The 12135-nt window shown below is 51.3% G+C and overlaps 5 protein-coding genes across 5 annotated transcripts; 2 read left to right on the top strand and 3 right to left on the bottom strand.

Moving 5' to 3' along the window:
* Nucleotides 1-45: 45 nt before the first annotated feature.
* On the bottom strand, nucleotides 46-1505 carry exg1 (glucan 1,3-beta-glucosidase; the record flags this gene model as incomplete). Its single annotated transcript, XM_015547437.1, has 3 exons — nucleotides 1342-1505; nucleotides 888-1282; nucleotides 46-824 (listed from the first exon to the last, which is right to left on the bottom strand). The coding sequence occupies exons 1-3, from the start codon at nucleotides 1413-1415 to the stop codon at nucleotides 46-48; spliced, it is 1248 nt and encodes a 415-aa protein (XP_015409907.1). The 5' UTR covers nucleotides 1416-1505.
* Nucleotides 1506-2630: 1125 nt separating this feature from the next.
* On the bottom strand, nucleotides 2631-4712 carry ANOM_002179 (SGNH/GDSL hydrolase family protein; the record flags this gene model as incomplete). Its single annotated transcript, XM_015547436.1, has 2 exons — nucleotides 2631-4202; nucleotides 4275-4712. The coding sequence occupies 2 exons, from the start codon at nucleotides 4710-4712 to the stop codon at nucleotides 2631-2633; spliced, it is 2010 nt and encodes a 669-aa protein (XP_015409872.1).
* Nucleotides 4713-5325: 613 nt separating this feature from the next.
* ANOM_002178 (chitinase) lies at nucleotides 5326-7230 on the bottom strand (the record flags this gene model as incomplete). The annotated part of the gene is made up of 6 exons (XM_015547435.1): nucleotides 5326-5936; nucleotides 6005-6092; nucleotides 6154-6599; nucleotides 6658-6780; nucleotides 6909-7009; nucleotides 7070-7230. The coding sequence occupies 6 exons, from the start codon at nucleotides 7228-7230 to the stop codon at nucleotides 5326-5328; spliced, it is 1530 nt and encodes a 509-aa protein (XP_015409873.1).
* A 482-nt stretch (nucleotides 7231-7712) lies between these two features.
* On the top strand, nucleotides 7713-8729 carry ANOM_002177 (uncharacterized protein; the record flags this gene model as incomplete). Its single annotated transcript, XM_015547434.1, has 1 exon — nucleotides 7713-8729. One exon carries the CDS (start codon nucleotides 7713-7715, stop codon nucleotides 8727-8729), a length of 1017 nt encoding a protein of 338 aa, XP_015409874.1.
* A 384-nt stretch (nucleotides 8730-9113) lies between these two features.
* Nucleotides 9114-11617, top strand: ANOM_002176 (LysM peptidoglycan-binding domain-containing protein; the record flags this gene model as incomplete). The annotated part of the gene is made up of 5 exons (XM_015547433.1): nucleotides 9114-9736; nucleotides 9865-10042; nucleotides 10105-10431; nucleotides 10481-10614; nucleotides 10672-11617. The coding sequence occupies 5 exons, from the start codon at nucleotides 9114-9116 to the stop codon at nucleotides 11615-11617; spliced, it is 2208 nt and encodes a 735-aa protein (XP_015409875.1).
* Between the last annotated feature and the right edge of the window lie 518 nt (nucleotides 11618-12135).

Genomic DNA, 12135 nt, shown 5'->3' with positions numbered 1-12135 from the left:
AAACAATAATGCTAAAGGATAAGAGCAAAGCTAGCGAGTGCGTGCTTAGCACTGGCTGGGGAACTGTCTGTCATCAGGGGAGGTAGGGAAAACGCCAGCAGTAAGCAAATCACTCATATCCCAACCAGGGGCACCCTCAGTCTTCCAGGTCCAGAACAGCCAGCCGCTCTTGAGCTCAAAGGCGTCCAGCTGGGCCTCAATGAAGCGACGCATGTTCGACCGTTCATCCTCAGACAGGTTGGCCACAGTACCACTTTCCAGGCTGGTGCAATCGCCAAGAGCCGTACCAGTGATATAGGAGCCATCATAGCGAGCGCCATTGCCCTTGCCATTGAGGTATCTGGTACAGTCGGTCACAGCACCAGTCCACTCGCCCACAATGACAGGCTTGTCAGAAGCTTCCAGGTGCTGGTGAGCAAAGTCGCAGACGGCACTGACGTGGCCGTCGATATCCTGGGCGATGAGTCCGGTGTCAAACATATGGTAATGGTGTGTGTCCATCACGACCTTGCTGCCCTCGGTCTTGTAGCCGTTCCAGCTCTCCACGGGCAGGAAACCATCGCCGTATACCACAGATGTGCTAGCGCTGTACTTGTTGACGATACCATAAACGGAGCCGTAGTACTCTTGCAGCTTGCCCTGGTTTACTCCACCAGGAACGTTGGGCTCGTTGACAGCTTCGATGGCAGCCACGGTGTCGGAGCCAACATACCGCTCGGCCAACTGGTCGAAGGCATCAAGGGTCTGTTCAACAGTGTCCCCCTGTTGCCATTGGATGGCGCCCCTCCGACCGCTGTTGTCGAATCCATTTTGAGATCCCGGTACTGGTTATATTATTAGCCAGGCTGAAGACTCCCTTGATATGATTTAGTCCAAAGGGGGCTTACCACCGTGCAGGTCGACGAGGACTTTGAGGCCCGCTGCCCCAGCCCACTCTACCGCTTTGTCAAGGTACTCCAGCTGACCATCCACGTAAGGGTCTCCTTCGAGGGGCCCAAGAGCCCAGTAGCCGATGGGGATTCGGACATGGTTCAGTCCGGCATCAGCCATCCGCTGGAAATCGCCCGGGGAGACGAAAGACTCCCAGTGAGCAGACAAGCGTGCCTTAGCCTCATCCTTGCCCAGGATCTGAGTCAGTGACCACTCGTCGACGGCCCCTTCACCAGCTTCATCGAAAATCGAAGGTGTAATCCAAGGCTCAAGCACAAGCCATCCACCAAGGTTGACACCGCGGACTTTCTCGCCATTGTAATCGAACGAAGTTGCGCGAGGGTTCAGGCGACTGTTCTAATTGTAAGAGGCTATGTAGAGGAAAAGGGGTAACATCACAGTTATACTGACATAGTTGCAGCTTGCGTGCCAGCTGACAGCAAACCAAGCACTAGAAGTGCCTTGTTTGAAAGTCTAATGAACATTGTGTTTGAACACTGTCGATCTCTGATGCTGATCTTTAGGAATAAATAGGAGGCTGGGGTTGAGAGTTGAGAGATTGTTTGCTTTGGTGAGTTGTAGCGTCAGTTGGAATGGCAATCACCTGGTTTAAGTAAGGAGTGCTCACAAGCTGGTTTCAACCACCGGACGCAACCAACAGATGACCCTAAACAAACACAAAATTTGGACAAAGTCCAGACTCGCCCACTGCGTTCGGGCAATGCCGATCCCAGATCTGACCGAGCATCGAGAGATGGATCCGCGTAGTGGCGTTTGTGACAGCTCCGAAAACAGGATGTAAGGATAGAATAATAATAAAATAACGTGTACTAACACCACAACAAAGGCATTCTTCTCCCGGTCCTCGTCCAGGAACGTCGTGGGGACGACCGCGCCGGCGTCTCAGAACGACAGCTCTATCGAGGGATTCCGTCTGACGGAATCCGGGGCGGACCCATGGGATATCAGGAGCATAGGGTCACGTTGACGAGTGCGGAGTTGTTGAGCGCTATGTGGAGTCATAGATGATGATGAACCCCATAGTATTCGCGGTGAACAACGGTTCCATGGGTCCTCTGGGGATCTTTGGTGTCGGATCCGGGGAAGAGCGACCCTTAGTAGGGTTTACGTTCCAGGGACGCGACGCCCACCGGGTACCTGATCGGGAGTCCACAGCCGTCACCGATAGCATCTTCACCTCCTTCAAAGCAGACGAGGGAGTATAGAAGGATTCTGGCTGGGTTTATTGCCCAGCATGTGTCTAGACTCTTTCCAAAAGGGTGACCACTGACTCGTCATCTCGTAATGCGGACAATCGTTTGTGGGGCCCGTGGGAACAAATATCGGGGTCTTTGGGTACACCATGCCTGTGACAGCGTTTCTTGTGGTCCAGTACCGCATTCGGACAGGATGAAGACAGATTCATAAAATCACAGAGGATCAAAAAATATGGGGTTGAGCTTGAGGGTTACGAATCACTGCCGGATTCGGAAGCCATCACGTGGTCCATGGCACACGTGCATTCTCCATGACCAATGCAGACCCTACTTTGAAGTCTTTGATATTGATATCGCGTGGATATTACTCTGGTATGGCTCAGGCACAACAAACTGTTGACCGACCTTGCAAACCGACTTATCTACATTCAACATTGAATCCCTGTTGTCCGTAAAAGAGAGCCCAATACCTCCCTATAGATACTACGTGTTGAAAGGCCATGGCTTGTCATTACCTTCACACCCAATCTTTGGTCCCCCAACGCTGAGGAAGACCTTGTCGTTCCGGAAACACCTTGCCAGCACCCAAATGGGCGTTGAAAATTGCGCTTCCCACTCCATCTCAGTCTCGTCAGGTCTGTCGAAGTATTTAAAGCTCCAAGATGTCAGGCCACCTCCAACACATTTCTTCGCTTGATCGCGGAGTTCTTGCCCATGGTCAAGACTAGCCCACAATCTACCCCTGATAGTATATCTTGACCAAAGTCCTTTATACCATCCCTCGCATAAGCCGCTGGGGGTTCGAACCGGCCAGGGGCGCCTTATGCGGCCCACCTTCAGTTCATATGTGTATCTCCCCTTCTTCCAACTACCCCCGTGCTTAAGGTTTAGTGGGTTTTCTGGACGATATAGGTCACATCCGTGAATAATTCTCAGGAAGCTGTTGAGGCATTCTTGCTTGCTAAACTGTATCGCTCCCTTCGTGAGGCTTATAGAGTACTTGTGCTCTTCCGGGGTACCCTTGTAGAAAACGCGCTCGTCCTGCCAGTTCGGCTGGTCCTCGGGCGGTTTGACTTCGTTGCAGTATGTCTGGTAGGTCTCATCCAGCACGTGGCTCTGGACATAATGACTGAGTAAGTCGCCCTTTTTCCCATTCCCCTTGCAAGAGAAGTGGTCGCGCTCCTCATCGTCGCAAATCGGATTCGGCACGTCCAAAAATAACGCCCGTGCCGAGATGATCTCGTTGAGAACGAACGATGCAATCGTGAGGTGGCCCTTGTCATTGGGGTGGAACCACTTTCCCCATCGATTCGGCAGTTTAGATCCCCAGGAGCGCTTGTCGAGAAACGCCTGGCAGCCTCCCTCATCCCGAGTAACAGGATTTCTGTCGCTGAGCAAGTGTATGGCTTCCGTCGCAGGGTTCGCACTCATGTCGAACGGATCATAAAGGCTTCCGTTGACCCCATAGCTGACCTCAGGCTCCAGTTGACCATTGTCTACTATCATGTCCCTCTTTTTGACCTCGTCATGTATAGCTTTCTTTTTCGTGTCTGGCTTGAAGAACTGCAAATTAGGCTGTTCGGGGTCGGGGTATTCCCCAGTAGACCCAGGCCAGCAAAACTGCCCAGCAACCCTAGGTTCAGAGGCCCAGCCGTCCCAATCTGCAAAGCGTAGTCTGTACTTCACACCTCTCTCCCTCATCTTGTCGATGGTTTTTTCAATTCCCATGTTGGTGATCTTGACCAATTCATTATATTCTTTTCGCCTCCTCAGGTCCACCGGCAAACTGTTGAACGGACCCCCGATAGCAGGAAACGCCCAATTGTTATGCCTTGCGCAGTCATCTGTCTCGGTATCGAGGTCATGGAAGAACTGAGCATAGCTAGCAAAGACCACAACGCCAGAGTTTGGATTCATATGCTTTTCAAGCTCAACCAGGATTAATTCGAGGGCCGGCTCTAGGATGTATTCCGCGTTGGTCTTGGCTCGCTTGATAGCCGACTCACAGCTCTTCTCATTGTACGCAAGAAAGATACAGTCTTTCAGAACATCAATCTAGCAAGTTTTTTTCATCTTAGTTTCGCGCACTTCAGCAAAAACGTGTAAGCAGACTCAGACACTCCTCACCAAGCAGAGGTCGTTTCCTCCCGCAGTCAGCACGACCAAATCCATATCATTGTCTAGTTTCTTGGCTTGCTCAAGAATCTCGCGTGATTTGGCACCGGTGCAGGCCAGCCATTGAAACTTCTCTGCGGAGACTCCCACGGCTCGCTCAAGCATTGCGACATACGATCGATCGTACCGGGCACATTTGCGCACTTCGTCGGTCGTATCCCACAGCCGGCCGGCTCCAATCCCAGCAGTAAAGCTGTCGCCAATAGCGCCCCATTTCCGGATCCAGTGCATGTCGGTGGGGTCTTTCATTGGGTCTCCGCGAGGAAGACGCTCGCCCCGAGGGCTGACGGTGTAGTCGAGACTCTGGCTGGCATTCTCACTGAGGGCATGGCCGCCGAGGGATCCCATCAGCAGCGACAGTGCCAGCAGGAGCATGGCCAGGGCTGCCATTCTGAAGGAGATCTGGTTTGGGTGAGGTAAATACAGGGGACACCGTTCATCAAAAGAGACAATCTGGATCTGAGGATACACTCCATGGAACATGAATGGGGAGGAAGGGAGGGCATTCTCATAGCCAATATAAAGATTTATATAATGTAGCCCATTGAATATGAGTGAATATACAGATACACAGATAGCGGGAACTTGTACCTCAATGAGCTCATGCCAACTATCCCGTGAATCAAAGAACCCATGTTGGTGAATGGTGTATCTATGTATATCTTACCCCGCTAACCTGCACCCCATTGTATAGCTTCTAAGTGCAGTCTCGAACCTGGATTTTGCCACATTGACATGCACTATCTCGCTCCTTGTTAAAAATCATTGTTAGATTATGTACCTCGGCATAGACAAGAGTGCACCTGACAATTCTGCTTTCAGACAGCATGAACTTGTACGCATGCGTTATACATGAAGCCCATATTTCTGAGATAGGAAGCAAATTCACACCAACTACGGAGAGTTTATGTATGGGAAATGAACATTTAGACAATATCATGTTAAACACTGCACCTCAGACTTCATATCATGATACTAGGAAGCGCAAGATAAAACAGCATATCTACTCCTTCTTCTTCGGGCTCCCCTTCTTTGAGCCTCCAACCCAAGTCCCGTTTGTCCCCTTTGGCCAAGGTTTACCGAAGCAAGGCCTTGGTCTGTACTTGCCATCACTAGTCCATTCTTTCTTCTTCCTCGACGCTTTCCCCAATGCTTCAACGAGGGTGCCATCATCCAGGTCAACAGCCCAAACCATGGTCCCTCCCAGACAACGCTTGTTGGCGAAGTCGACCTTGAGCTTCAGCGTTTGGACATCATCCCAGCTAACCCACTGAGTGCTATTCCACGTAGCGACCTTCACTGCGGCATCTTGATAAAAGGTGACAGTAGCACCCCTCCCCAGGATTCTGTGGATCTCTGTTGCCGAAATAACCCCGGGAACATTGGTACATTCTCCAGCGGGGGCCTCTCCCTCCTTGAAGACACAGCCAGGGGTCATGCAATTAGGGTCTGCCATGGTGAAGCTCCGTCCGTAGAAACCCAGTCCCATCACAACCCGTGCGGGATTGATGTTGTTGCGCCAGAGAAGTTCGAGACCCAGATTAATCTCTGTCAGGTTGGTATGGGCGTAGGCATGTGGCCCAATCTCCTTCCCATGTGCGTCCCAGAGGCCATCTAAGAAAAAGAAGGGCAAGTTTAGCATCGGCATATGAGAATAATGCTGTAAGAATAGCCCGACTTACGTATATCATAGGTCATGACGTTAAACCAATCAATGTGTGGCTCCAAATTTGCAACATCAAATCCTTGAAGATACCAGTAGCTAGCCGGCTGCATCGCACAAAAGGTTAGCATTTTAGCGCTCAAGGACTCGAAGTATAACACAACATACCAAGGTTATGGTAAGCCCATAGTGCTTTGGCAATTGATCCAGCCGCTCTCTTAGTCGTTTCACTAACGTGACATAGTTGGCAAAGTCCTCTGGTCTGCCGCCTCGATCGTCTGCGGTAGGATATTCCCAGTCGAGATCAACCCCGTCGAAGTTATTATGAAGCATAAAACTAATCAAGGAATCAAAGAACGTATCTTGTGCAGAATGTGAGGCAGCAAGGTCCGAAAAGGTAGTCCTGGTGGGACCTGGATCGTTGAAGTCCCAGCCTCCAATCGCAATATACACCTCGAGACCATTTTGACGGTTTTTCAGCGCTGTGAGGGCTTTGTAACGCTTGGCAGTCGCATCTGTCATAGGAGCAATCCGGAAAGTCTTCGGATCAATCAGAGCAAAGGCGAAATTCAGGTGGGAGTATATCCCTAGAGGGATATCCTTGGGTTCCACCTCTGGAGCCATCGGGTCAGATCAGTAAAAGACATGGAGCTATGAGCAGTAAGGACTTACGTCCACAAGTTCTTCTCTCAGGGTTCCATGCTTCGTAGTATCCAATAGTCTTTGCCTTCGAGCTTTGCCCTTTACATTCGGGAGATACTACCTGCTTGTCCCCGCAAAACTCTTTCGTGGTTCCTGCAGGATTCCTTTAGCTACGGTGGATCATTAGACAAGATCAAGGGAACAGGCGTTCTCACCGCAGAACCCATGCTTACTACAGCATACTTTCAAAGGGCATGTAGTCCTATTAGACCATTCTTTACCCCAGCCTGCATCACATTCACTCTTTCGGTCGCAGTTAGAGGTGCACTTTGATCCGCAAAAGTCAGGTCCAAAGCCACAGTAACCTGTACCAGTCGAGTCTCTGGAAGTATTGATCAGTACCTGCTAAGATTCCTAATCGTAGCAGTATTATAGCTCTCACATTGGTCCACAGCAACCCAGCCGGCAAGGCTTTGACTTAGAACAAGTCGTATCGTCGTTCGGGAGAGGCAAGAGCTGTAAGCTTGTGAACGCCAACGTCTTGATCACGAGCTGACAGAGGAATAAGAAGAAAAGACCGGAGGCTGATCTTTTGGGTAGCATGATGCCAGAAGGGACAAACCAAACTGAAGGGTTCCAGTGAGTATGTCTGAGAACTTGATTATATAAAATCGAAGCAGTGTCTCATAGTGGGAGGATGGAACTGTTTAAATACTCAGCTTAGTATAATTATGACTTCTTCTGGATGGCCCTCACATGCACCACCTTCTAGACTTCTAATTCACTTTCTCACCATACAGCATTCACTTTGTCACAGCACTGCAGCCGGTGGAGTCCAGGTGGTGGCAAATACCTATGTTTGTGACTACTTAAGGAATACTGCTGTACGCCTCATCCACCTTCTTTGCCTCGAATATTCCTGTTGAACCCTTCACCAACGAACCTGCTTGCCATCGTTCTGTATTAGACAAAATATCCATAACTTCTCTAAGGGTATCAGCTCCTTACATTGAGTAAGTAAGCTGGCCTTCCTCCCCCAGGCTCCCAGTGTGTATTGATATATGTGGCAGCTCTCTATGAGAACTATGGCTACCGGGTTCGTCTTGAATCTCCTGTTTCTTCTCTCGTTGTTCTTTGCGTCTCTTGGCAACGCCGGTCACCCAGCCTGGGAGGCAGGCGCTACAACTGCCACAGCCGAATGGATACACGTAGATCCATCTTGGGATTGGCCCACGTGGTATCGTGAGACCATTCAGTATTACTTCAACAGCCCAGCATCGAAAGAGAGATTGTCAAGTGACATCAGGGCTGCATGGCAACTCTGGCTTGCTGCAGGCTTGCCAGAGACCTTCAGATTTGTCGAGTTTCCCAAGTGGCGGTGCGAGCAACATCCATACAGTTGTTTGCTTATCGTTGGAGACGGGGAGGTACCGTCAGCTTATACCAGCATTGGAAGGCAAATCTCACAGCCCTGGGATGCTATTACCATGTACTTGGTCTTTGAGCCGGGTGAGGACGAACACAGCAGGGCCCTGATAGCTGCTCACGAGATCGGGCATGCCTGGGGTCTCATCCATGAACATCAAAATCCCTTGTATTGGCAGTGGGCCTACTATGCAACCAGATCGGATTCACTATTTCGGTTTTATTGCGCGAATGTGCAAGGGTATGATGCGGTAGCGCATGAAATCAATAATACTAGGGAACTCTGGGGCGAGAACGGCCCCTGTCGCAATTCGTTACGAGCTTCGGATATGGACTTTTATGCCTCCGAAATACTTCCATGGGCGCATCGATATCAATCACCACATCATTTGTGGCCTCAGGACTCTGACGTGGATTGGGACTCTATCATGATTTACGGATCTTACCTTTTCGGAGAGCTGGATGAGCATGGCAACCCGAAACCGACGCTTCTCCGGATGAAGGACCTTCAGGTTATCCCAGATCCTGACACCGTGACGGACCTCGATGTTGTTGGGCTGTTGCATCTCTATCATCCCAAATTTGGGAAGTTCCTGGATGTGTTTCACAACGAGCCATCTAGCCCTTGGTACACCATTTTCCAGGGGAAGATCAAGAGCTGTCCAATTAAGACCTGAGGCAAGAGTTCTCCTTGACGCTTGTCCTGGGTGATACCTTCAATATCAGACGTAGCTTTGTCCATGTTATCCAGTATTCTTCACTATAGCTGCGTTGGTAATGCATTGCAAGTCTCTGCAGTAGCCCACCGGAGACAACTCACATGGCCAGTGGCGAGTAGAGTGTGAATGTATGTACGATGCTTGCGAATCATGGTCCGTGAGGAATACTAGTGAATTGATATCATTCCTGCCAAATTCTCTCCCATCGAGTGAATGGCTCATTCACTGCATCCACGTCCAGTCAAAGAAGGTCTATCTATAAATACCGCCTAAGCTGTAGTTCCCTCGCTCAGACTATGCCTAAATATTCTCTCCCTAATATACGCAATAGAATTGGTGACCATGGCGCCCTTCCAGTTGACTCTTTCTCTACTCCTCGTCGTGCTAACAACGTCTGGCAATGCTGCAAGCACCACCTGGGAAACGCATCCTTCTCACCCAACTTTGCCAGGAACCGTTCCCAACTGCAACAAATGGTACACTGCGAAGAAGGGCGATGACTGTTCCACTGTGCAGCGTGAATGTGGTATCTCGGCCGATGACTTTTTTCGTTGGAACCCGTCGGTCTCCAAGGACTGTAAGGAGAACTTTTGGGCAGATACATCGTACTGTGTTGGAGTAGGGCCAGCTATCACCACCGGGACAACAACCACAAAGGTCCCACCCTCGACGACGACTCCTACACAGAGTACAGAGACTACACCCATCAGCTCTAGTCCGAGCAGCAACGGGACCTCCTCAGACTCTGCTCCTTCCAGCTCCCCCACGACCAAGGAAACCTATACGTTTAATCACCCCATTACCACCTGGACTCCACCTTCGCCTACGCGAGAGACAGCATGGCCCCCGACCAAAACCCAGCCAGGCCAGCCCACATCGTGCACCAGATGGCATGAGGTGATGGTCGGGGACACCTGTGATACCATTACCAGCCGCTACAGCTCGTGGATCACGAAGGAAGACCTGTGAGTCACATCCCACCCCCGTAGAACAGTTCGGACAGCTGATATCATACCCAGACTGGAGTGGAATCCGGGCCTCAGGAAAACTGTGACGCCCCTCTCGTGGGTAATTTTCTATGCGTCATGACCAGACCGTCTGGCTACACGTTGACCTATCCAAATAATTCAACCCCGGTGGTCATTCCCACCCCTACACCGTACACGCCCCCGCCTCCAGTGTGCCCTAATACCACCGAGACTGAGCTCATGCCCTCGCCAACCCAGCCAGGAATGCCCTCCAAGTGTCAAATATACTACCATGCGACCACTGTAAGCAACTCGAGCTCTCACCTTCGTTATCCATTTACGGTTACTAACATATAGCTACACAGGGGGACTCCTGCTCCAAGATACTATCGCAATATAACATGCCCGAGAAACTCCTCCATGAATGGAATCCGGCTCTTGGCCCAGACTGCAAGGGCCTACTGCCTAACTACTACTACTGTCTCCTTCCCGACGGGTTCAGGCCCATGCCGCTCACTGTCACCACCGCCCCTGCGCCGACTCAAACCGGGATCGCCAGCAACTGCAAGGCTTGGTACCGGAGGAACCAGTCCGAGACGTGTTCCGACATCGTGCTCGCTTTCGGTGCCTTCTCGGAGGAGGACTTCAAGGCCTGGAATCCTGCCGTGGGCCAGCAATGTACCGGACTGATCGTAAGAAACATCCACCTGAAAAACGTAGCGTCAACTAACCCCTGATTAGGATGGCAACTGGTACTGTGTCGCCGTGCCTGGCACTCCCACCACACGCACTGCGTCGGTGCCAGCCTTCCCAACAAGCGTCCCGCGCCAGCCAAACGTGATCAAGAACTGCATGTCGTGGTGGCATGTATCTCAGTCAGTGGCCGACCCTCATCCCAACATTCCCCATTCTAGATTTCTAACAACACCTAGTGAGGATGACTGCTACGACGTCGCCCGAAAGAACGGCATCACCGTCGACGAGTTCCTCGCGTGGAACCCAGACGTGCGTGCCGGGCAATACGACTGCAAGGTCCTGCCGGTCGACTACGAGGTCTGCGTGGGCGTGCGACCCAAGCCACCCATCCGCGGATGCACGCCAACGGCTGGCACGAACACCACCGCCCCGGTCAATACGACGGCAGCATATCCGACGACCAGGAAGTCCTGGTCCAGGACGTCCTGGCACAAGACGCTGACCACGACCACCGTTGTGACGAAATGCGTGGATGCGTCGTCGTCCACCTGCGCCACGGCAACGGTGACCACCACGAGGGTTGTGACTCTGTCTCCTCCCCCTACGGCCGCGCCGCCTCCTACTGGTACCACCACCACATTCGTGACCTCCCCGACGAACTCGTCCTCCGGGATCTCGTCTCCAGGGGCCTCCTCAACTCTGCCTCCGTCATCGAGCTGTGCTTCTTCTTCCTCCAACAGTTCCACGACGCCCGTCGTGCCGCCAACTACAGGCCCAGGAGAAAGTAGTAGTTCCAGACCGACCACACGATCAACTCAGAGCCAAGATCCCCACAGTTCCGTGACCGGGCCTCCGCCACCTGCGGCGTCCTCGACCATCACGATGACTACGACTATCACGACACAGTGCTCCACTACTACGTCCACGGCGGATACGAGCTCACCGGACGATACTACGCTTGTGACGGCCACGGTGACCACGTCCTGCTCGACTACTTCTGCTTCGATTACTTCTGCCTCGTCTTCTTCTGTGTTGGCTTCTTCTGCCTCGAGTACTTCTGTCTCGAGTACAAGTGAGCCAGACTACACTGAAATCGAGACGACAACACTGACGACTCGATGCACGACTACCTCGCAGAGTCAGACCGCAAGTGAGCCTTCGATGACCATTATGCAAGGATGATTTAAACCAAGCAAACATCTTGTATTCGTTTTGTACTGGGATCTGTAGTAGAGTTTTCGGGGAGATGCTTTATGTAGGGTTTGGTGGGTGGGGGTGGAGGCTTTTTTTTATGAATTGTCCCAGGAACGCCACGTGCAGGAGCATAATAATGATCAACGTGAATTGGAATTTTTCTCCATAATTCTGAAGAAAGCAATGCATGGACTGTAAGGGAATGCAAGCAGAGTCAAACTCAGTAGAGATTAAATGAATGCCAAGGGGGGCCCGATTGGGGAGGTGATCACCATCACATGTATGTACTATATGGAAGTTAAGTAACTAAACTAAGTACTACGCAATATAGGAGTACACGCCCACCTCGCTATATGATCAGCAGTCATAGACCAGGATCAATACCTGCATGGTCAAGCCAGAAGCCACCTTCTGAAATACTAAATCCACATAATAGCAAACAACTCACCACCAAATCCCCTCACGTCCTACCCAACGTCCCACAACTGCAGAGACACACCAAACCC

This window comes from Aspergillus nomiae, assembly GCF_001204775.2.
Source record: "Aspergillus nomiae NRRL 13137 chromosome Unknown contig00041, whole genome shotgun sequence".
NCBI lineage: Eukaryota > Fungi > Ascomycota > Eurotiomycetes > Eurotiales > Aspergillaceae > Aspergillus > Aspergillus nomiae.
Note: the sequence above shows the minus strand (reverse complement) of the source record. Positions and strands in the feature narration are given on the sequence as shown.